Raw genomic sequence first — 26,156 nt, 5'->3', positions numbered from 1 at the left:
TTTACAGCTCGCTGAAACATTTGACCTTCGCGACCCTCTAAACAAAGCGCATATAAATACAAGTTTTTCTTGTTTGATACACAAATATGCAAATCACACCGCGATCATCATATTCAACGAAAAGAGTCTGTATTCCGTGTATTCGACCTGCATTCCCCTCTACCATGATAACTGTTCCAGCAGCAGATGACGGAGTCATGGCCCAACGAGGTTGTAGATTATTTAAGCTCCCAAATACACAACAGCCATTATAATTCAGTTTATGTATGGATAAAAAGAAATTGTAATTTTACAATTTTTATTGACATGAAGGTTTGAGTGTAGTACACCGTTCTCTCATGTTGATAAGTTCGGTTTTAACTGCGTATCCTGGCAACCAGAACGGTTTTTGCGGGTCATAATCTTCAAGCCGATCGGGATGCACATTGCCACTGGTCGCACTTGCTTTTTTTTGTGCATACTAGGTCGCGTTTTATAACGTGATAGTTGAGGATACGTTGGCTGCTGTAAGAAATTTTATGAGCTAAAATATTATCGTCACATAGGTGCAGCCATTTGAGTGGTATAAAATTTGTTAACTAGGCATATCTAAAAACTTTTATAACATGGAATATTGTTGGGTGAGAATGGTACACAGAGCCGATATGGAAATAAAGACCAGTATTGCAAGAAATACGCTGCGTATTCTAAACAGGCGTATATGAATAAAGATCTGTTTTTAACACTTCCTTCCAAATTCCTGAGGTTGTTTAGAGTGGAGGCTACAATAATGGGACGAACATTCGGGCATGATTCGTCGAACATAAACAAATTACGTTTGTTTAGTTGTAATGTTGTAATGAAACAAAATTATAAATGTCAGGCTTTCATACAAAATTTATTCATGAATTTATAATGATCAAAGAAAAGTGCTTCGATGAATTATGTGGCCTTACACTTCAAATCTATGCGAGTTTTCTCGTTTGGCGGAACATTGTCCGGAAGAGAGAGATAATTAATTAGAAAACAAAGAGGTTTGGTCTTAGCGAGCATGTTCTGGCTTGCCACTCTGCACAGGGGAAAAATGACAGACAAAAGTGCTGAGAGATGATGATGACAGAAACATTTGTTCCAAAGGTTTACACAGTGAACTGCGCAATTATTGAGTGGAGGAACCTAATAGATATACTGGCGAGCCTTCTGCACTCATTCACTTCACTAATGGCCGTGAAACCGCAGTTGTTTCTTGAAATCCTTTTTCTAATAATTAACCGCAAAAGAGATCACCTCTTGTTCCCTCTAAGAAGGATAAATTTAGGGAATGGTAATTGTCTGATATTTGCGTTTCAATCTCTGAGAATTTTTATGAGTGGTAATGTGGGTTGTCTTTAGCAACTATCTAAGGGCCGTTATGCTTCATTTCATTCTGGCTCATAATTATAAATGTGGTTTTTGATGCACCTACTTCTTCGATTGTTTCCGGAGATGCTGCCAACAAATGTAGGGGCTTTCTTTCTTGAAGCCTTGCAGTTTAAAGAGAAGAATGAATCTCATTCACTGTGTCAATATCTACTCACCCAAGCACAACTACTGAGAGAAAGATTGTGTTTTGGAAGTTGTTAGCCAATCGAATAATTTTAGTTTCCCAAGAGCTCCCTACTTTAGCTATGGGTGGTAAAGAGCATGCGTATTCTGTTCGGTGATAAGTATAATTTCATTGAATAATTGCCAGGGGATCGCACAACTTCAATTTCGTTTCAATTTCATAGAAGATTTTGTATAGTGATGACACAGAGCATTGCTGTAACACATAACGCCCTCCACCGCAGGCTGTTTCGATGCACCAAGAAAAAGATTATTCAGAAAAGTCATTTTTTGTTGATAACAGAAAAATTATATTACCAATGGACGCAAATAGCTTAGTTACGCAGCTATTCGCTATTGTAGATTGGCATGCGACTTTGCATTGTCTTATTTTTGTGTACAGCTGTGATCTGTGAGACTTGCTCTGAATAATTTCAACAAATCTCTTACCTTGCCTATTCGCAAACTCTTTCATATAAAGTAACACTACTTTTCTAACTGAACTAGCACAGATTCTGCATAATTTTGCATGAATGGCCAGGTAAGCGTACCTTTTAATTAGAATGCATGGTGGCGTTAATTGAGGCCACTTCCAGGAAAGAATGTCTGGAGAACAATAACAATACACACGATTAGTCCATATTAAACAGCGCAATATTATGTTCAAGTGAAGATGTTGAACAACGAGTAAAAATTTCAAATCATTTTATAAAATCTTGTAGAAAGTTATGGGTATCACGCCTGCACTCATGAGCTAAATTACGCTCACTACATCAAAACAAAGTGTACACATGAAGGATAAATACCTTTTTGTGCAATGAACGAAAGCTAACGAGGTCTGACGAATCCCACGAGTGTAATGATGAAAAACTGAAATGACGCGCTCTTCTGATTTGGACGCCTTGCTGTAAAATGGAGCCTTATCAAACATTCTACAACCATTTTATTTTTCGATGTCCATTGCACGGTCAAAGTCGCAAGAAATGAATGCACAATGTTTCATTATTAGTCATACTGCAATAAAAGAGTTATTTTGATGTGCGAAAAATATGCGACAGAATAGTTCATAAAGATAAAGAAATCAGATTTCAAAATATGGCATTGTGGAGACAAGATCCAGAGTACTTAAACTTCCCCGTATCTGCAGGTAGCCTGGACTTCATTCTTGTATTGATCAAACTTTGTCCACAAAGCGCATCATATTTCTTTTCTAGCTTGTTTTGCAGCAGCAATACTGTAACGAGGGCCCTTAACATTTAGTGGCAGGTGAAATGTTACAGAATTTTTTTTTATTTTCTAAAGAAAAGGTTTCATAGTAGAGGATTTTATGACATCAAGTGTACCTCCCCTGACATTGCTGAAATGACAAAGTGGGCCATGAGTAGCATTGGTCATAGTCGAAAGGCTCCCATGGGAGCCTCTCATTACCCTTTGCGAACTCATACAGCTGAAATACTCACTCATGTCGACAAAAGTTATTACAGGCAGCCAGGGCCAATGACTGTTTTCTTTCAGTGCGCAGCTTAGTGCCAGAATACTGAATTCACCATCCACATTTACTGGCAAGCTTTATTGCAATTCCTCAAAATTATCCGCAGTTCTCCACTAATGTGTGCCTCATCATTATATGGTACTTTTGGCGTGTAATACCGCACATTTCATTTGTAGCCGCCTTCTAAAGCACACCAGCCGCTTGGTTCGCCCCGAACAGTGACTTCGTTCTATTAACATGAAGGAAACGGTGTTGTCCCTTGACTGTGCACTATAAAATTCACCTCATTGTTACTAGTACTATAAATGAGAAAATAACAGTGTAGAAGACCAATAGGTAAAGAAAATTTACTCTTCATTCAGTAAGCAAAACTCTAGACACTAAAAAAGCACGTGTCCAGCGGAGCGCGTCCTTCGTATGAGGGCCTCTGTTAAAAAAAAAGACTGGAAACAAGCTGCAAATGCTCTTGAGCTCAACTTTTTGAACCTAAAGTTCGGGTTAAAAATTGAACTACACGAAGCAATTCAAATATACATTTTGTCACATGTGAAGCCGACACATCGAGTTTCGGTTTCGTGGGCACTGGGTGGGGCAAGCAGTAATCGCATCTTTTTAATGAGAGATGGCAGTGACGTAATTTTCTTTGTAATTTCTTCTCCAAAGAAACACACACGAATCAGGAGAAACTAAAAAATATCAACGTTCCTTGAAGAATATTGTAATTTCAACTTGGCACCATACCTTACGTCAAAACGTGTGGCACGTAATAAAAGTATGCAAGGCCCTTCTTTGCATTAACGTACCCAGAGATTATAGACGCTATGGCACTGTGTCAGCAGCAGACTAGGAAGGAGGTGCAAGTGCTCGGATTGCGCCGCTTTGCGAATTCATACTAAATTTAGACGTTTTCGTGCATCAATAAAATTGAACTGTTTGCGTGGAAATCGCATGTTGCAAGGTATTTTTTAAGCTTATAAATAGGAATAATAATTTTTGCCGCCATGATATTTTCACCACTGGCTGTGCTCAAGCGCTATTACTCTTTGCATCAGGAGTCTATCGCGGCTGTCGGCCACATTGAATGTTTGTTTAGCAACCGCAGCAGAGGTATGGTGGCTGCAGTGGTGTTGTGTACTTTCGAGGTGGTTCCTCGATGATTGGCGTGCGGTGCCATAGTTACAGCTGCAGCGGACCCGAAAGAAAACGCGCACTGGAGCCTCGAGGAGACATTCGCCCTTATCAAAATATGGGAAGACCATCTCCATGACCTAAGAAGGGCGAAGCGCAACGGAAAAGTGTGCCAGCTGATTGTTGAAAAGCTGCTCGATGCTGGCATCAGCAAGACTTTGAAAGAGACGAAGACAAAGATTGAAAATCTGGCAAACAAGTACAGGTGAGTGTATTTTAGCAGGAACTGATTTCAGCATTACTGCGCGCACCAGGAAGTCGGGGCTCTATCGCATGCATGTGTCATTGTTTTGTAAGCGCCGCTGTGGGTAACTCGAAGCTTTTGCTCCACTGCGAACAACTTCTGAAACGAATTATAGCTTCTCGTACATTGTTTGCTCGTTAAGGCGATTAAGAGAAAACCACGAAGCATGCAGCGGCACAGGTTGATTTGGTTAGGCTATATTAACTTGACTCCTTCCTTACCACAGCACTATGCATCGGTCACCGGCGATTGACGTTTTTGAGCGCCTATTTAAAAAAGAACGCTGCGCTCCTGGACTCGTAGCGCCATCTCGGTGATTTTTCCTTTTCTGCACAGTTCAAATTTTAACTGCGTGGTGCGGATTGTTAAAAGGCGCGTGAGCTCAAAGGTCGAGGTGCACTTGATCGGCGTGAAGGCGTCCACATCCGGTACCGCGCGCGCTCGAAAGAAGCAGTTTCGCATGATCCCGATGATCCTAGAAGCGATATTTTTTACTTTTCGAGCAGTGATGACTCAGCCATTGATGTCGCGTCTTCGGAGCTTAGTTCGGCATATTAGCCGGGATCATCAGTTGTTACCCGCCGCCAAGTTTCGTTTTGGCCTCCCGTTTTGTTTACTGATGTCTACAGCCGGTTCAATTGCCCTTTCCGTGTCCAAACTGTTATTTTCTTTGTGTACGGTGTGTCCACTTCATTTGGACAAGACGTGCTATCACCAGGTTTCGACGCCAGAGATATCCGGGCATTGACCACGCGATGACGCTCCATAGAGGTCCAAAGCGGCTGGCGAGAACTCTCAATTTTTTTAGCCTCTCTTGTAGGGTGGAAGTCGTTCATGCCATATGTGTAAACACCAACAAATATGCACGGACGCATATCCTTGACAAACCACCGTAGAGAATTTTTTCCCCTGGAGATATGAGCCAATCATTAGGAAAGTTTCGCCTGAATTTCATTAATTTTTGCAGTTTGATAATTTTTGTTACGTGTTTTGGAATAACTGTTTATTTTCCGAAACATGCCTAATATTTCCTTTTATTCATTTATTGTTACAGATAGACGTGTAGACGCCGGACGTGTACACGCTGTGTAGACGACGACGTGTAGACGCCGGACGTGTGCACATGCGTGCACACGTCCGGCGTCTCCGCAAGTGCCACGCCCAGCTGTACCTACTAAAAATTGTACACACGCGCCTGGGACGCCCGGTTCAGACATAGGCGTAGATACCCCCGCCATGTTTCTTTTTCCTTCCTCCAAGCCCCCCGTCCTACCTAACCTATCGCCGGAGCTTTGCGCGCGACGGAAGACTGCGTCCTTCCTTCTCCCTGTTCTCTGTAGAGCGCGCGAGAATGAGCCGCCATTGCCACCTCATCTTCGCGCCTTTCACACGAACATACAGCAAACAGCGCGCGGCGCCGATGTTATCGCCCCTTGTACTTTATGTGAAACCTCACGCGACGGCAATGGCGACGCAGCATTGTGCCTGGAGTGCCATAAAACTTCTATCACAGTAAAAGGAAATCACGAAAATTCCCAGCTCTTCGCCCTCTTGCCATCTCCCCTGAGCTGTTTCCAGCGTGCTAGCTGAGCGAAATGAGAGAAATCTGCTACCAACGGTGGGATAAATACATCCAATTTCGCTTACTTGAAGGTTTCTAAAAGTTTTCAGCCAGGAGATTCATGAAGTCACATGCATTAATAATGACGACATTCTATAATTGCTTGGAAAAGTGCGTCAAGGCTCCTTTAAGAGGAAAGCAAAGCATAGGAGCCCCGGCGTAAGATGACGCGAAATAATACATTCTTGTTCACCGAAACTGCTAGACCAATTTTTATTACGCTAGTTGCATTTCAAAAAAAAGGGATTCAGTTATATTGCATTGAAAGCATAAAGTATAACTAGCATACCGGTCGTAAATTTTTCCCAAAACAACCGCGCAAATTTTAAGATATTGTAGTGACACTTTCATTTTTTTATAGTTTGCAGCTAAACATGCTATCGTTGTTCTTTAAGCTGCACCTAACGTAACATCTAAAGCAGACAAAATTTATTTAAAATACACTGGTCATCAATATGGCCCTAATATTAGAGTAGGAATGTTGCAAAAATTGATAAGCATTGCAAGGAGTTCATGTCCGCCATAACTTCATATATCCCGTCTGTCGCCTTCATATTCCCTAACAGCCATATCGGGACTTTTTAATGTTGCTACATTCTCATTGACACCTGTCTTCTACTTATAATAGTTTATAATTTGAATAACTAATTAAGACTATTTATGTAATACGCGTAATGCAGTCATAATCTGAGTATCTCGAAGCGACCGCAAACATTTCCATGGATATGCCTAACTACGGGGCATTTGCAAATTTTTTTAATCTTGGGGTATGATATTGGCATACCCTGTATATTCTGGAACAGAAGCAACCGCAATGCCTTACAGTGATGAACAAGATGAGGAAGGTCTATAGAATTTTTTATGCCAGTAATGCTGAAACGTGATCAAAATTATATGGGGTCAGCTTCGCATGGACCATCTGTATTTTATTGAAATAGAGCTTGTACACACACTCAAGGCCAATTTTCGCCTTCATCGTCACCTTCGCCTTCGGCCTGAAGATTCCTTTAGGTTGAATTATGAGAAGATTGCTCCTCGCACGCCGTTTGCCCTGGGCGAGCCGGAAAGTATGCGGAAGTGAGCCGAGTAGGGTGAATGCTTGTTTGTGCACAGTCGTCCCACGTGCTGAATGTTGCCGGTCACGTGAGCTTACGCACCCTGTAGTAGTATAAAGGGAAGCAGGCCCCTCCTCTAAACAAGCCATATACGCGAGTGGCTGTCCGCGCGAGAGAGCGAATACGTGGTCTAGTCGCTGTATCATCGAGATACTCTGTGGCATGTGCAAATATTTGGCGAAGCTGTGATGCTTGATCCTTCAACGGGACCTGTGTACCGGCGAGGACTAGAAGATTCACCTATCATATTATCTTAGGATAATCTTTGGGTATTTTGTATCTGCATTATGATACGCTAAGTAAGACGTTTATCAGTACCTGCATTTTCGGTACGTCATGCAAATTATGGTGTGCCTTAACAGACGCTATCGAGAAAAAGTGCTTGACACAAGTTGAACGTTGTTCTAAGGGCGCAGCACGGTAGCTGTGCGCGCAGTGAGCGACTTGCTTTGATAGTGCTTTATGTAGGAAGTCCTCCGATGAACCAACCGGGCTGAAATGACCACCTTTCCTGAATGCATTACTTCTAAAGCGAAGGCAGACGGTATCATGGGAGTGCGGTACGCGTCTTCTGCGGAATTCGTCAATTTCTGCGTGGTGTAATCGTACGAGGATGCATTCCACGGTATTGCACTGGCTCGTGTAATGTTGCCTTAATGAGCAATTAAGTTATATATTAAAGTATCTCACGACGCACATGACATGTATTGCATGGGATATTATTTAGTCAGTTGTATCTTGTATCTGTATCTCAAATAGTTACGGCCTCAGTATCTTCTATCTCTATTACTATACATTTGTAAAGTGCCTTTGTGCCCTGCTTGTAATGTTCCCTGCTTCTGTGCCTTGCTTTTAAAGTGCTCTGCCAGTGTCGTTGAAGGTGACGTTGAAGCAAGAGGCAGCTTGATGAGATTGCTCCCTGAGGTCAGCGTTCTTGATTAGCCGAGAATTGTGACAGCGAGGGTTCATGGTCATCGAGGGGGATCTGTTGAAGTTTGCCAGTGCACGCGTGACACCATGCTTGTTAATTTTATTATATATTGGCTCTCTAGTGCAATATATAGGGCCGATAAATGTACTGTGCCCACTTGATGTATCTGTCTGATTCATGTATATGACTATCACTGCTTCTCCTAGAACGCGAAACAGCTACATTTCTGTGAATGTTTGATTATTGTTATATAGCCTGTATCTTATATTGAAAATTCACTATCTGAGTTGCATTGGACGTAAGTATCATACAGTTGCTTTATCAAACACGTGGAGGTCAGGTAGAAGTTAAACTTTATATATCCCAGCACAAAACTGTGCTTAGAACTGTTCACATCGATATGCAGAAATCATGAGAGGTGGCTAATTCTATGTTATTAAATATATTCATGGAGCGTAATGCATTCAGGTGGAAAGTTACTAATTGAAAGCTAAAGCGTAGATGTGAAAATATTATCAATCGGGCTAGTTGATTGATTCGTGCATTGAGGAATTTTAACCGCAACGTTAGAGAATACTGGTGAAAAACAACAGGACAAAGCGCTTGTCCTGTTGATTATTTTGTGTAATGTCGACTATTGCTCTGAAACAAATATTTAAGATGGAAGCCAAGATGATTAGTCGCGCGGGATCCTCATCACCTCGCATTTGTAACCAACGTATACCATTGGGCATCCCAACCAATATTGTTAAAAAGAGCGGTTTGAAGGACCATGGGGTCAGACTTTTCGAAAGTTTCGTGGTTCACAACACAGTCGCCCATGTAAAAACTAAGTGCAAAAAAGATTTGTGTGATCTAATAGTGTAAAAAACGAAGAAAATAAAGGCAGCAACAACGCAACTTTGTGGTACTCGTGTGGCTCCTGGCTGATTTCTGACAAAACGACCCATCAGAGGTTCGTGCGCCCGCAAGTAGGTGGCGGTAAGAGCAAGGAAGTAGCCTTATAATTGCAACTAGCACTATGTTCTTTAAATCTTTTTTACTTTCTCGAACAGCTGAGATACGCAGCAGATACAAAGCCTATATTCTTGAACACTGTGTGACTACGCAAGCGTACACAGAAACTGCTTACACAGAAATTTTTCCATTGAAGACTACATGGCGCTGTGGGTTTTCTGGGACACGAAACAAAAGGAAGAACGGAAAGGAGAAGAAAATGACGACGGGTGTCTAGTCCAAGAATTCTATGCAATATAAGATGGTGAAAAATAGAATTGTAGGACGCTAGTATTCGGTTAGTAGAATTCGGTTGCTAGTAGGCTGAAGACCGAGTAACTTAGGCCTTATAATTGCGTCTTGTACTAAGATTTTAAAATCGTCTTTTTTTTCGTTGAACCGCTTGGCTAATGTTAGCTGGCACACACAGTGAATACAAATGCTTTATTCTTTATCACTGTGCGACTGCGCATGCGCATACAGAAATTCACATATTCCAGCCTAGATAGCACAACGGGTTTTGAGGGACGCAAAACAAAAGGAAGAGAGGAGTAGAGCGGGAACTTATCCCGGGCACCTAGTTAAATAACACTACGCAATAAAACATGGTGCAAAATGGAATGTTAAAACGTGCGGGGTTAGGTTTTCCAAAACGCGGCAGAACTAACACCCCCGGTCATATAACGCCACCTTGTACTGTTTATAAATAGCTTTTTTTTCTTTTCATTGAACAGCTTGGCTAACGTTAGCAGCGACATACAGCAGGTACACAGACTACATCCTTGATCACGCTGGGATGCACATGCATACAAAGAAATAGCTTACGCTGTTGGGCTCCCGTGTGTTGTAGCATAGTTGCAATCCATGTGACAGGCGATGTTCGGTTGACGTGGTGGGTGGCACGTCAAAGGCACACCGCATTGACTCTGAAAACACATGCGGCAAGGTACACCTCCAACGGAATACTGAAGCTCCACATGACTTCTAGCTTTTATGTGTTTCGTACTGTACTCAGCATACAAATTTCAGCTCTAGCCGTGAATAACAGAGGCTAAAAAACGAAAAAGAAAAGCGCCGTGTTGCAGCGTAATTCCAAATTTGTTTGGTTATTAAATGGAAACGGTCCAGTCAATGGAGTCGCTAAACATAGCTCGTTCTGCTCATCAGATCTCAACGATTTAATGAGAAGCTCCAAGAGCATCTCAAGCTATCTTAACAAGCAAGTGTGCTTGCTTTAGGTTGAGCATCAGAGTTCTAGGAGCACGGTTACTGATTTCGAGGACATTTCAGCTGTTTCTTGCCCTGAAGTATGTCAGAGTAGGATTCTTATCGCCAAGGTGCTGTGGAGCAGTAGACGTAGATTTATAATGACCGCATGCAGGCTAGACGCATATAAATGAAATGCAAGTAGATTTTGAGTGATTAGTTCGCTTCTATAGAGGGCGTGCAGCGCCCTGTGAAAAAACTCTTTTAATTGTCCAGCTCGCCCGATTCTCCATCCTCCAGAACTCTTAGCGGCTGTGTTTGAAGAGAAGTAAAACGAATTGTACGCAGCTCCTTCTTATGATCAAGGTCCTCTGTGAGTAGCTCACCTAGATGAACGCACCCTTGCACCGATTCTAGAGGGTGACTACCATTCGCAAATAATTGTTTTCTTGCCAGGCTACTTAAACATACTTTTGTCAGCTGAATAATAATAATCGACCCTGCGCTTCTATTTTCTCGGATAATCTCCTGAATCCTTTAATGCAGTTCATCCGCAGCGTTGCAGAACAGCACAATGTCATCTGCACTTCATGCAATGCTCACATATTCGCTATTATTGCGAAAGCAATACTGCTCGAGGTTTCCGCTCTTGGCCGTCGTCCCGGAGAATCCAGCATTGACCTTTAGCGTGACCTATGTGTGACGTCATACCAGCTGTGGAAAAGCGGGGCCCCAACTCGGCTCGTCGCGATCGTCCCAGCGAATCCTCCATGCTGCAGCTGCGCGCCGCTGCCGCGTGGGGCGCTCGCTCTACGTGACGTCATGCCAGCTGTGGAAAAGAGGCCCCCCAACTCGGCTCGTCGCAGTCGTCCCAGCGAATCTTCCACAGTATGTCGGATGATGTGTATGAGGTGAAGCTGCAACGATGTGCTGCAGCTAAGAAGCGGCGGCGTGCGGAAGAAACGGATGAAGAGCGGGCACAACGTTTAGGTAAACGGCGTGCATATTATGCAGCCAGGCGAATGCATTCAACACCTCTTAATCTGAGTGCATCTACAAGTATCATGCATGCTCTCAATGCTGACGCGACTTTGGCGACACCAGATCGTTCGACAGCAAGCGTTATGGATGCTTTAAATGGCGACGAAACTGCATCTACACGCTCGATGAGCAGTATGGAACTCTACAACCTGAACCGAAGATTGCTTTCGCAATCCACTAGGCTAGCAATCCACTAGCTAAGCCTCAGCCAATTTTCTATCCTCCCTTTGAATACTTTCTTGTCTAATAAACTGAATAAGTCTTGTAAGCATGTAGGTACTGGTATGGGCGAGATTGTTTCTCCTTTCTGCTTATTTTTTATCGCTATTTTTCTGCTTTTTTATAAAGAATAAAGGTAGCTTTGGTGTGGTTATAGTTATTTCCTATTATATTCATGTACGCTTTCAGTACTCCTTGATTACTAAATTCCTCAGTGACTGCCACCATCACTGCTTAACAGAAGGTCTTTTACTACTAAATGAAAGTCATATAGAAAAGTGAACTGCAGTTCGCTAATTTCTCCATTACTTTACTCACGACAGTGATTATGGCATCCTGCTGATGAGATTTTGAGGCCATATCACCCTTATTAGGAGACAGAAATTTACCGAAAGATGACAATAGATTGGAGCACATGCGTCGGGCATTACCATGTTATGACTCGCAGCTTGCCGCTATCAAAAAGTGTACAATGCTTCCGTTGTACCAGTACTCCCATATGAGGGCTGAAACTTGCAGCCTAATAAAGAAACTTTGGAAGAAGAGGCGCCACGAGCAATGGAAAAATAAATGCTAGGCCTAACTTTGAGAGGAAGAAAGGCAGCGGGTTGGAATAACAAAGGCAGCGGGTTGGAATAACGAATAAACTTGATTAGCTAATATTCTAGCGGACGTTAAGAGAACTGTTTCAGCTGAGCCGACCATGTAATGCCTAGGGTAGGTAACTGACCACTGGGTGATAGCATTTGCAGAGTAGGTGCCAAGGCACAAAGAACGCAGTCGGGGATGTCTAAAAATTACGTGGTGTGATAAAATTATGCAATTCGCAGACTTCGAATTTATATAGCCAAACATTGCAGTTATTGGAGATTGCTGGGACCTGAAAATATAGGGTGCGTACAATGGCGAAATAAATGTCACCGTGTGGCGCGTAGTATGAATGTGCGCCGCATGAAAATCCCCTTTTCTCCAAACTTAGAACTAGTAAGTCTTTAATAACAGACATCTCTTAGCACTCATGACTGTATCATAGGGGTGCATGCACGCTGTGCCATGTTTAGTCGAACTAGCCACGAGTAAATGGTGAGTGGGTCATGTATCTTGGTGGCTACACTAATCAGATATAATTTACTATATTGTGCATGCCTTTTTTCAATAAAACAATACCTGCCTTAATTGTACAATCACTTTTCTTTCTTTCAGACACATGCAGTACATGCAACACCAATCAACAGTGTTTCTTCTTCTGGGGCTGATTGTATTTCATATTGCCCTTGTTGCAGAATCAGGCAGCAGCTCTCAAAGTAGGTTGGACAAGTTATAGTGGCATAGCCAACTATACAATCTTTTCGGTAAACAAGCTTCACAATAGCGTTCACTCCTGTCACTTCATGTAGGAAAATCTTAATGCAGCATGTTAAAGAGGTTGTTCTCAAGGCTAGATAAAGGCAAAAGGCTAGATAGATGCCAAAATATTACGTACACTGCACCAGTGTGAAGATCGTCATGGAAGGCGTGATCGTCACGGAAGGCGAAGGGTGCCCGTGGCATGTCACCAAATACATCTCGAGACAAGAGAAGGAGCACCCAAGCACCTGGCGTGAACTTGACATCGCGATGGCACCGGTCATAACGCTATTTCTGTATATGCTGCGATGCTAGTAAACGAGATCGGGTGAATTGACGTGCCATGTGAGCGCGATCGATGACTTCGCGAGCGCACTCAGTGCAAACGTGGCACAGAGGGGGTCAAACGGCAATGTGGGATTGCGACCATACAAAAGATAAAAGGATGAATATCCTGCGGTGTCGTGTCGGGACGAGTTGTACGCGAACGTCACGCAGGCCAGCGTGGCGTCCCAGCCACGGTGGTCATTGGAGACGTACATCGACAGCATCTCTGTGATTGCTCGGTTGAGATGTTCCGTAAGACCTTGGTTTGTGGGCGGTAGGCGGTGGACAACTTGTGCTCAGTGGCACAAGAGCGGAGGAGGTCGTCGACGACTCGAGACAAGAACGAGCGGCCGCGTTGTGTAAGTAACTGTCGAGGCGCACCAAGGGGTACAAAAACGTCATGAAGGAGAAAATCGGCGACGTCGGTTGCGCAACTACTCGACGACGCATTTGTTATCGTGTAGCGTGCCGCGTAATCAGTAGCGACCGCGATCCACTTATTCCCTCAAGTCGTCGTCGGAAAATGCCCAAGTAAATCAAAGCCTACCCGAAAGAACGGTTAAGAGGGAACCTCAATTGGACGGAGTCCTCCGACAGGTGGCAGGTGAGGTTTCTTCCGGCGCTAACACAATTCGCAAGCTGCGACATAGCGATGCACGGAGCGGTAGAGACCCAGCCAGAAGAACCGGCGTAGCACGTGGTCGTATGTACGCAAAACTCCAAGGTGCCCACCGTCAGTGCGTCGTGAAGTTGTTCGAGAGCGATGAATCGCAGATGGTGAGGAAAGGCAAGGAGCAACTCAGGGCCGTCATGGGTCATACTGCGGCTGTAGAGGACGCTGTCGTGCAGAACCAACATGCGGCCGGTGCCGTCAGTGCTGCCAGATTGCACTCCGGCGAGGATGGACTGCAAGGATTCGTCACGTCGTGGTTCAGCGCGCATATCGGTCATGTCAGTAAAAGACATCACGCAGGTCGCCAGATCATGCGCAGCAGGATCAGGCGGATCCACGGGGTGACGAGAGAGGCAGCCAGCGTCCTTGTGGAGTCTTCCACTCTTGTAACTGACAATAAATGAAAATTCCTGGAACCGCAAAGCCCAACGACCAAGCCGTCCTGTCCGCTTCCGGAGGGAGCACAGCCAGTAGAGTGCGTGGTGGTCTGTAACCACCGAAAACGTGCGGCCGCACAAATATGGCAGGAACATGGCGACAGCCCAAACTAAAGCCAAGCACTCCAGCTCGGTGATGAAGTAGTTTATCTGGGCAGGTGACAACAGGCGGCTGGCGTAAGCTATCACGCACTCGGTACCATTCTGTAGTTGGGCGAGAAGAGCGCCGATGCCATGGCCGCTTCTATCGGTGTGAACTTCGGTTGGTGCAGATGGATCAAAGTTGGCAAGTATGGGAGGGGTGTTCAGAAATCTGATGAGAGCGACCACGCGTGATCTTGCTCCGGGCCCCATGAGAAAGGCGTGTTCTTCTTTAGAAGGTCTGTCAAAGGCTGAGCAACGTCGGCAAAGTTTTCGACGTAGCGGCGAAAGTAAGAACACAGGCCGACGAAGCAGCGCACGTCAGAAGTAGACCGTGGCACAGGGAAACTGCATACGGCACGAATTTTTTCCGGGTCTGGTTCAAGACCGGATGCGTCAACCAGGTGTCTCAACACGGTAATCTGAGGGCGACCGAATTGACACTTCGTGGAATTCAGTTGGAGGCCTGCTTTTCAGAAGACTGCAAGAATGGCAGCGAGTCGGGTAAGGTGGCGGTCGAATGTGGGAGAAAAATAAATAACGTCGTCAAGGTAACAAAGACAGATGGTCCATTTGCAACCTCACAGACAAGGGTCCCTGATACGTTCTAATGACGCACGAGCATTGCATAGGCCAAAGGGCATGGCTTTGAACTAATATAAGCCATCCGGCGTGATGAAGGCCTGTCTTCTCGAGGTTCATTTCATCAACTGAAATCTTCCAGTAGCCGGATCGAAGATCGGTGGACGTGAAGTATTTAGCTCAGTGCAAGCCGTCCAACGCGCCAGCGATGCGTGGTAGTGGGTAGACGTCTTTTCGCATGATTGATTTAAGTGGCGATAGTCGACACAAAAACGCCAGGTACTATCTTTCTTTTTCAGAAGCACGACAGGCGAGACCCAAGGGCTGGCTGATGGCTCAATGACCCCTTTGCGGAGCATTTTGTCCAGTTCTGATTGGATGATTCGACGTTCAGCATGCGATACTCGATAGGGACGCCGACGAATAGGATTCGTGTCTTCAGTGTTTATAGGGTGGTGAACAAGAGATGTTTGGCCTGAAGGCCTGTCGCCGAAATCAAACATGTCACTGTACTATTCAAGCAGGAGACGCCTGTCCGTGGCCTGTGTCGAGGTGAGGGCAGGTTTAATCATTTTCGCGAGGTTATCCCTTAAGGAACCAGAGCTGTGAGCTGCAATTGGCGCTAAGAAACCGCTCTCGGCATTCAGACTCGCAATGTCAAATTCGGAAGCACTAGAAACGCTGGCCAAGAACATGCCGGCCGGAACCACTTATAAATACCTCGGCGTAACATTGTCCAATGATCTAACCTGGAACGCACATGTCACAAAAATCATATCATCCGCTAACAGAACCCTTGGATTCTTAAAACGTCATCTACGACATGCCCCACAAAACGTAAAACTACTTGCGTACAAATCACTTGTCCGTCCTAAATTAGAATACGCCTCTGCTATTTGGAGCCCTAACCAAAATTATCTAACAATTTCCCTAGAATCAGTACAAAGTCGAGCCACAAGATTCATATATTCATGCTATTCATATAACGTTAGTATATCATCATTAAAAGCAGAGGCAGGTTTAACATCTCTAGCTTGTAGACGTCGTATTACTAGTATGTGCTTGTTTCATAAACTTTATTACAGCTCACTTCGTCATCCGCCCTACATCAATCCGCCGGCACGTATCTCCCCCCGCATTAGTCATCCCCTTCAAGTTGCACGGCTTCGTACGCGCACTGCTACTTTCGCATCTTCATTCTTTCCACGCTCAGCCCCGGACTGGAACGGCCTTCCACACGACATCGCCGCAATCATCTGTACATCCAAATTTCTGAATTGTATAACTACTATATTTAACAGCGAATAATTTATGTTCATTACGTGTTTTCTTTGTTTATTAAGATTTATACATGTAACCCACCCCTTATGTAACACCCCCAACCCCGGGGGCCTTTAAGGTAATAAAGTGAAGTGAAGTGAAGTGAAATCCTGAAGTGGTACAGCGACGCCGTTATTAGCAGCCGTGACCAGCGTATGCGGAACAGCAACGTTCCGGTTCAAAAGCACGTCGACGATGCGGCGAAGCACATATTCAACGTCAGGGACCTGTGACTGAGCGGTCAAAGCGACGTAACTGCCTCGGGTGCCGGACGCACATCGTGAAGCGAGCACAAGTGCGGTGGGGCTTCGGCGAGTTGAGGCAGTTCTAACTAAAGAACGCCGGTCGCGCTGTCGATGAGAGCAGAATGCGTGGATAAAAAGTCGAATCCAAAAATAACGTCATGAGGGCAGTCGTCGATCACAGCAAACAGAACAGAAGTAGGGCGGCCGGCTATAATTAAACGCGCAGTACAGATCCCAAGAAGTACCAGCACGCCGCCGTCCGCCACACGAAGCACTCGGGCAGCTGCTGGGGTGAGGACCTTCTTTAAACATGTACGTAAGCTAGCACTCATCACAGACACAAGTGCTCCAGTGTTGACGAGTGCTTGGACAGGTACACTGCCTATTTTAACGTAAATTACGCTTCTCCTTGTGGGCACAGGCAGAGGATATGCTGCAGTAGTAGGCAATGCAGCACCACCTCTGAGGGCTCCATTTCTTAGTTTTCCTAAAAGTTGCTGCCAAAAGCCACAGGGTACGAAAGGCGACGTGACTGCGGCGAACGGGAAGATGGGTGACCTATTTGCAGTAAGTGCGACTGATGTCCACGCGGCCGTGGCTTGCGACGGTACCACGTGCTCCTAGCAGGGTTGTCGGCGCTGTTGGACTCGGCGGTGGGCGAAACATAGCGGGCATTTTCATTAAAATGGTTCAGGTCGTTCGGCGTGCGAGGTGTAGAGGGCCACGAGTTGCGACAGTATCGGGCGACATGACCAATGCGGCGACCCGTGAAACATATGGGCCGGTCGTCCGCAGTTCTCCACTCAGTCGGGTTGCGATAACGCGGAGAGAAGCGTCGGGGTGTATCGAAAATAGTAGAAGGGTGCTGGCTAGCTCTGCGATAGGCGACAGCACAGACGGAATGTAAAGCAACGTTTTCAAGTTCCTGGCAAACGATGGCTTGTACAAGGGGAGCCGAAAAAGTGGTAGCATCGGGGCTACGCGATCAGAAAGCTGCGGGCGTCATTGCATCCAGTTCACCTCGAATGATTTGCACCACGTCCTCTGAGGGCCAGGTATGCTGCTGTGCGGGTTAATCTTGACATCTCGACGTTGCGGCAGTATTGGCAAGTCTGGCGAATGGTTGCAAGACACGTCAGCTTTTTGCCTGCTCGAATTGTCAGCATTCTTTAATAATGTCATCAACTGTAGAACAGCTTTGGCACATGAACAGATTAAAGCCGTCGTCAGCTATGCCCTTAAGCACGTGCCCGACCTCCTCAGCTTCTGTCATGTCGCGATCGGCTTCACGACAAAGTGCCAGCACGCCCTGGATGTACGAGACATAGGACTCCGTGGGGGATTGGGCATGGGAGGACAGTTTCTGCTTTGCGGCAATATTACGGCCGGTTTGTTTGCCAAAAAACTCTGTAAACTTCTCTTTGGATTGGTTCCGGCTGGTGAGCTCCTCTTCGTGGTTTCCGTACCATACCTTTGCGTGCCTCGTAGGTAGAACAACAGGTTGGCTAGCATAAGTGTAGGGCCCCATCTGTTGATTCCACTCACGCGTTCATACATAGCCACCCACTCTTCGACGTCGGCACCATCGGTCCCGCAGAAAGTTCCAGGATCCCTGGGTTGCACAATCACAGCCGAAGGCGTCAGCGACGTAGGTGGCGACGGTGACGTTGGAGGTGGCAACGACGTTGATCCTGCGTTCTCACCGTCATTCATGATGCGGACGGTGATGCGACGTGAACTGCGGAGTTCCGTTTGCCGCCGTGGTACCCCGAACCGCCACCAATATTTTACGGGGATGTTAGGAATATATAAAGACTGCATTTACATTATAGATACCGGATAAGTCAGCGTAAGCAAGATATCTGACCACCAACAACACGCAGCAGCCAGCGTCTCGCAATCTTCTTCCTCTGTCTTGTTTCGTCCTTCCGTGACAATATATATATATGACTTGGGTCCGATTCCACCCAGCCGTGAACAATTCTTAATTGGTTGCACAGATTCACAGCGGAAGAAACCCAGCGCGGTAAACCTAGTGATGTAAGGCAGCGTCCAAGAAGTTAATTGAAGAGTAGCACATGTTTAATGTCACGCGGTCAATTCCCAAGAGGCGTGAAAAAAAAAATGTGGCTAAACCTACGTAACGATTACTGTGTCGGGTAGCATGTTTGGCATTGAATCAATTCAGTGACACAACGTATTGCCATCGTCGAAACGGGTTGTGTATGAGGCGTGGGCTGCAGGGTGATTCCTCTATCGCTGTTTTCTAGAACGTTCGGCACCATCTTCAGCCGCTGCGGCGAAGCCTGCGCCTCTTCTCTGAAATGCGTGGCACACCGGCGCGTGCAGACGCAGCGAAATTTGTCAGGCGTCAACAGGGTTCTTCTCTATCGCTTCTTTATGGAAACGCTGCACCATCTGGCGGGCCTGTGGAGCAGTCCGCGCGTGGCCTCCGAGACAACAAGCGTGGCGCGCTGGCGCCGGAGAACGCTTATAATTGTTCCCTTACTTTCACTCGTACCGTGGAACATACTATGTAACCCAAGTTCGCGAGACGTTCATGAAAAGCCACACAAACTCAGCGCATTCATGCCGCAGCTCACTAAATCTAAGAAGGAAAAGGTGTTCACTGAAAAGGCGTACAAACATAGTGCATTACTTGCGCAACCAGCTAATGCGCAGGGTTGCTGTAATTAAGAAACGCTTGTGACACGGGCTCTATTGCACTCCCCACAAGAGAAATTTCAGAGATCTTTTTCGTGATTGTAGTTTGGCACGTTGCCCGCGGCAGCATGCTGAAAGCTGTCGTCAAAGACGTTCATCGAGGAGTGGCACGCACCTGCTGGTACACGTGACCATCGACCCAAGTTAGCATTGAAAAGGTTCATTGAACACCAGCACCGTCCAAGTGGCGCCATATTGAGTGCTCCAAGACGGCGTTAAAGAGTTTCTTCGAACCGCGGTACCTAGCTAGTTCTGCCTCTGCTTTGCTTCCTGTCGGCGGGAAAATGGTTCGTTGTAGAGTGGCGCGTATGTACGCTTTACTACTTACTCAGTTACAGAAGCTTGGCAGATGGTTGTTTTTGAATCCTGTTCTCTCAACATGGCAGCGTATGCACTGCCGATTCGACCACGGACTAGCTAGAAAACGGTTATTTAAAACATAAAACAAAGATAAATACATAGACTAGGGAAAGTTCATGATTCACTCTAAGAATGCTAACGTATTATTAGGTCATTTGCAAACATAGATACGACAAAATAGGTGATGTTCTGAAAGAATGCTAAGTACTTTGACTTACGTCCAATGGTTGTGTGCAACCCGGTTTCCTGAACATAGCATCCCGATAATGCACCCGATAATCCAAGTTGGCGTGACAGGGCTTAGATCCATAGGTACATGAAGTGAGCGAGAGAGAGTGCCAATGGTAAATAAAAGGTAGGGAGATCAACCAGGACTGAGGCCTGTTGGCTATCCTACACTGGGGAAAGGAAAAAGGGGGCGAAAAGATTAAAATAAGAAGAGAAAGTCCACTGCGGATATCATTCGTTCCCTCAGCCCGTATCGCAGGCGCTGACTCAATCCGGTAGCTTTCAAATATTGCCGCAGCGCTTTTGTCGCCATTTGTAGCTGCGATATCCGAGGCCATGGTCAGATCTTATTCAAGGTGAACTGCTTTCTATCTAGCTGATTGAGAGGTGTGCAGAGGTCACGTCTTTCATTTTCAAAGATGCGCAGTAGCACAGTAGATGTTCTATAGTTTCCTCGATGCCGCAGGCATTGCACTCGGCGCTATCAGCCATTCCAGTCAAAAAGGTGTATACATTGGTTAATGCGACGCCCAAGCGTAAGCGGGAGAGCATGGTTTCCTCATTACGCGGAAGTCCTGGTAACAGCCGCAGTTCCATAAATGGATCGAGGGAATACAATCGATCTTGAGTGAATTCAGGTGTGTACCACTTCTCGAATATCATACGGTGCGCTAGCTTGTTCAAGTGTTGGATTGCGTCAGTCCGCGATAAAGGTGCAGAAACAAGGGTTGCTGCTTCGTGTCATTTCCTAGCAGGTTCGTCAGCGAGGTCGTTACCGGAGATACCGCAATGACCAGGTAGCCACTGAAACACGACGTCATGTCCTTTCACGATCATATGATGGTGCATTTCTCGTATCTCCGACACGAGTTGTTCACAGGACCCGCAACAAAGAGATGACAGAAGGCATTGTAAGGCGGCCTTGGAATCGCAGAATATCGCCCACCGATTAGCCGGTTCATTGACAATATAATCAATGGCACCTAGGATAGCAACAAGCTCCGAACCAGTGAATGTTGTCAAGTGAGACATCTTGTATGGGATGCTTATTGATCGTGACTGTATAACAACTCCGCCGGTGGAGATGGTCTGAGTGGAAGAACCGTCCATATATATCTGGACTCGGTCAAAGTAGAAAGTCTGCAAAGAATCCAGAGCTGCATGCTTCAAGGCCAAGGTAGGCAGTTAGGCCTTCCTTCTTATCCCCGGAACCGTAAGACGCACGTGAGCTTGTTTTAAACGCCACAAAGCTGAGGTTTAACATACTGAGGGTACGCAGCTCGATGGTAACGAGGCACGATGGATGCTGACCTCATTGGAGAAGGACGCCTGTGGTCGTCGTACTGGCAGGCAGGCACGAGAGCTTGACTGTGTCCGTTAAACATGACGAACATGGGCCCTAAGCGTGTCGGTGCTAATGTAAGCGCGATAGGATGGTTTCGAGCCATTATAATGGTTCGTGTTGTTCAGGCGCTCCGCGGATTGCCTAGGCAAACACGTAGTACCTGTGCTTGCACGCTGTGAATTTCTCAAAGATTTGCAAGTTTTAGCAAGTGCGCGAGAGCTATAGCGTAGGAATCTGATGAAAAGTGCTCGATATAACTGTAACCTGGAGCCCAGTGGCGATCCCCATGTTTTTCCGGCGATGAACTTAAAGGCGTGAGCAATAGGTGTGAGCTTCAAGTGAGCAACCTGAGGGCTCCAAGAAAGGTCCCCGTGAACTAAGACGCCCAAGAACCGATGCTTTCTCTGGTAGGAGAAAGGCTGGCCATTTATGCACACTGGTTGAGGAGTCATCGCTTTTCGCGTTAAAGCGACTAACGCACATTCTTCTGTTGAAATGGTAAGGCTTTCTATGTGAAGATAGTAAGATGCCTGTGTTGCTGCTTTCTGCCCCCTTGAGTAAGCGTACAGGCGAGTGACCGCTGATGTCCCAATGCAGATGTCGTCAGCTTAGATTGATACACTCACTGTTTCCGGTAGGGATTCGACCAGCCCAAGAAGCACGAGGTTGAAAATAATAGGGCTTAGAACACCGGCTTAGAGAACGCCTCGGAATGTGCAGCGATCGCTAGTCGGACCATCTTCCATACGTACGAACAAGGACCTCTGTCTCAAGTAGTTCCTGATCCATCCATATACTCGCTCGCCTAGCTCAATTGTGTAAAGTGCGTCTAGTATGGTTTGATGGGAAACGTTGTCGTAAGCACCTTTCAGGTCAAGAAAGAGTGCTACTCATAATGGCTTCCGAAATTTTTGCTGTTCTACATATGATACTAGATCGATGACACTGTCAATTGATGAACGACTTCGTTGAAATCCCGCATTATAGTCAGGGTAAATGTTGTGATGCTCAAGGTACCATTCGAGACGCATGAGGATCACACGTTCCATGAGCTTCCCGACGCAGCTGCAAGAGGTATAGGCCGATACGATGCCAGTTCGAGCGGTGAGTTTCCTGCGTTTAGAAATGGTACTAGGTGGCTGCGTTTCCATTCCTGTGTGACGACACCATCTTGCCATGAACTATTAAAAGGGCTCAGTGCTCTTCGTGCTTCGCGACCTAGGTGGCGCAAAACAGTATATGTCACGCCATCGGTCCCTGGTGAAGACGAACCCCTACAGAGCGCCATAGCAGCTTCTAACTCTTTCATTTAGAATGGAGCGTCCATGCTTGTATCTTGGGAACCGGGGATGTTGCCTAAAGCCATGTCAGGGACTAAAACTGCGCCACCAGCGGATTTCGCACTAAATTCCTTTGCACCGTCTATCTCACGGTGGTTGTGATAGAGAGCAAGAGCGTTAAAGGGGCGTCGTTGCTGGGGACTTCAGCAATGACCCCGTAGGGTACACCACATACTTCACGATGGCTTGCGAAGGTCCAGTGACTCGCAAGAACATTTCCATTGTTGAACCACTAGCTTATCCATTCGGCGTTTTATCTTCTTTTGCATGTACCGAGCTTCTCTGAGGTCAAGGATTTACTTCCTGCGCCTGTGTCGCCTCTCAGCTCGGCGAGGTAACGCACGAAACCTTTCGAATTTAGTGTCATTCTCTCTACGCTTTGAAGAATGTGTGAAACAGCGTGTAAAATCTTGCATTGCGGCTGCAATTATGTCTTCTAATCTGCTTGCGATATGTTTCTTGCATGTCTTCTACACGATCTTGAAAGACTTACCAGTCGATTTGGTGAGATACAACTGGTAATGCGGCGTCTAGTCCATCAATCGTCACATAGGTCAGAATATGATCACTTCCATCGGTTTCAATATCAGTGAACCACTGCACGGTCAAAGTCAGGCAACGTGACAACAAAGTCAAGCCAAGGCAGCTGCTGTACGTTGTTCCTCGCAGAAATGTCGGGCTTCCGTCATTTAGAAGACACAGTTTGTGGTCTCATGCAAAGAATATTAGTGACTTGCCCCTCGAATTTATCTTACACCTTCCCAATATATAGTGGTGAGCGTTGAAGTCACCTGTTATTATCCAAGGACAGGGAGTAGCAGCCATAATATCTTCTAGTATTTTGCTATCAAACTGACTTCTTGGGGAAAGGTAGACGCCAATAAGAGTAAAACACAGCGTCTTCTTTTCCACAGTCCGTATTGGTTACCGCAGTGTGGCATTACGTGTTGGGAAAAATACGTAAAGTCCTTGCGAAGGTAAACCAGGACCTTACTACTACGGACATACGTGTTTGAAGCAAAGGGTTCATATCCTGATAGTCTTGTGGAGGCTGATAAGTTCGGTTCACAGAAGACCAGTATAGGAAAGTGATTTTCAAACATGAACTGTCGAAAATCCGAAATAAGTTACATCAGGCCTCTCGCATTCCATTGAAATATGGAGGCACTTCTGACATCATGCATGAACGATCGCAATTGTTGTCGATGAGTCATGGTTCTGCTGTCGAAGTTCTCAAGCACTGGACTTCTGAAGGCTCGCAAGAACCAGATCGATGGCATCCAGCACTTGCAACGCGCTTCGAGCTGTTGGTGTCTGTAACTTGTTCAGATGAACACGAATGGCATTCACCAGGCAGCTGATCATGACAACAAAGTGTTGATCTTGGTTTGTCAATTTATCAGGAGCAGACGAATTGTCCCTTGCTGTAGAAGTCTGATTTCGCTCAGTAGGGGCATGTAGCCTAGGGAGTGCAGCTGAAGCGTGAGCAGCCAGGTGTTCGATGCACCTTTGCCATTTGAGCTGACTGCGTTTGGCCTGGGTGGAAGAGTGGGTGGTAACGTACGTGGGGGGCGTTCTGCAGAAGCTTTGGAGGCTCTTGATGGATGTCGGCACCGTGATCGTCGTCGCTTAATAGATGTTGCTGCTTTCTGGTGAGACGAGTGGTCTCTAACCATTTCCTTTAGTATTGCCATTTCCTTTTGAATCAAAGGGCATTCCTTTGAGGATGCATCGTGAGGATCGCTGCAGTTTGTGCACTTCAGCACACTGGCCTTGCACGTTTTAGTGGTGTGGGACCCAGTGCTGCGAGAATAGACGGTAGTGTTATTGCACACACTATGGTCAATCTTCCTGCACTTCCAGCACTGCAGCGGTTTTGGTATAAACGGGCGAACTGCTTCTCGGAAGTGGCCCACTTTTACATGCGATGGGTGGGATTCGACCTGAAGTATGATCTTAACACACCATGACGTGCTGAGGCGAAACGCGTTTGAGACGATAGTGCTTTCTGTAGCAGGCCTGATTAAGATCGAGAGATCGGCGTCAACAATGGTCTCGTCAATATCATAAATTACACCAGTGCTGACTTGTTTGCTCAGCGGAATACGAGGGCGGAATTTCATCCCGTCAAGTTCCGGGACATTGCGCAAGGAATCCAACGCAGCCACGTGTTGAACTTCTATCGCTAGCACGTTCTTACGGGTGTTCAATCTGATGTAATTGATTTGAATCGGAATCAGTGCCTCTAGATGTAAAGACACGGCTTGCCTGTTGAGGCGTCTCAGGTTGTCAGTGGCGAGAACGGCCGCGAACAGGATGGTGAGCACTTCGGTATTTCGCGAAGATTTTAAGGTGGATTCGCTCGAATTCGATGATCTGCTGAGAATCCTTTGCTTTGCTTTACGATTCTGCACCAGATCGAAGGTGTCGTAACAAGATTCTTCACTGCTGACATAGTACTGCATGGTGTTGTCGCTGTCAGTGTCGCTCTCATTGCCGTTCCGCTTCACTTGCTGCCGTTGCCAGCACTTCACTGGCAAATGCTAAGAGATTCACAAAATGAGAAGAGATGGAAGACTCGGCCTTCTGCCTGAAAGGCACTTCGTCTTTTTCTTCCCGGAGGTACAGGAAAGTGCGTGAAGTATGATAAGGCTAATATGCCAATATTCGCAAAAAGTGATTTTGCTGAATTAATCACCCAAGCTTACAGTGTAATCAATGTAGTCATGGAATTTCATGAACAAAAATTAAATATCATTTCTGTATAAGGCTGTTTCAGTAACATCACTGTGTGGCGCTAGTGGAAGAGAACCTGAACGCTATCACTGAGCGCGCCAGATCAAGAAGAGACGCTCTAACTAGAACAGAATTCCCCCAACGGCCAAAAAAGTTCATGTTTAGAATTAAAGTAGTCGCTTCTAATGAATGTCGCAATGATTGTCTGCCACAGCGACTACCACATGGTACTTCACTATCGAGAGGCAACAGAGGGCAAATGCATGACGGTTAACTTCCCGCAAGTGCCATTTGCTGAATGTGTCCTTTACTGTACTTGGCCTTTAGCCAATCTGCACCTATATCAGTCGAAGGAGGAGAAAGAAAGAGAAAAGAAGAAGGCAGGAAGGTTAACCAGAATAACGTCCGGTTGGCTACCCTACACCGGGGGAATGGGAAAGGGGAAAGCAAAGATCACAGGGAGAGAGAGGAGGGAAGGAAAGAATATATCAGTCGAAACATTGTAAATGCCTAATAGGCCACAGCGAAAACGCATACGTAAGTATTTCAGTGTGCTCGAAGCATCACGTGGCACCTTGGCGGAGAGCACTTCTTTACTGTGAAACCTAAGTTGTTGCTGCCTGTAAGAACATTTAAATAAAACGCTAAGAAAATATTGCAGAGATCCCACTCACAGTGGGAATCTATGTTGTCTAAAGCTTTCCTCAAGTAACTGGCTATCCAGTGCTGTTAGGA

At 45.9% G+C, this 26,156-nt stretch overlaps 1 protein-coding gene across 12 annotated transcripts in view; it reads left to right on the top strand.

Annotated features, from left to right (window-relative positions):
* The window catches only part of LOC142590279 (uncharacterized), a 147,146-nt gene that overhangs the window by 17,567 nt on the left and 103,423 nt on the right, over window positions 1–26,156 (top strand). For 4 of the 12 annotated variants that reach the window (XM_075702262.1, XM_075702269.1, XM_075702267.1 and 1 more), the window contains exons 2-4: window positions 4,232–4,448; window positions 12,820–12,920; window positions 15,423–15,675. The exons of 1 other annotated variant lie outside the window; for it this stretch is intronic. In XM_075702262.1, the coding sequence (XP_075558377.1) occupies window positions 15,625–15,675 (51 nt within the window). In that variant the 5' untranslated portion in view covers window positions 4,232–4,448; window positions 12,820–12,920; window positions 15,423–15,624. The remainder of the gene's footprint in view (window positions 1–4,231; window positions 4,449–12,819; window positions 12,921–15,422; window positions 15,676–26,156) is intronic. 7 more of the 12 variants (XR_012830063.1, XM_075702270.1, XM_075702263.1 and 4 more) reach the window with 6 other exon arrangements.

Source organism: Dermacentor variabilis, chromosome 8 (assembly GCF_050947875.1).
Source record: "Dermacentor variabilis isolate Ectoservices chromosome 8, ASM5094787v1, whole genome shotgun sequence".
NCBI lineage: Eukaryota > Metazoa > Arthropoda > Arachnida > Ixodida > Ixodidae > Dermacentor > Dermacentor variabilis.
This window is presented reverse-complemented; position numbering and strand designations above follow the sequence as displayed.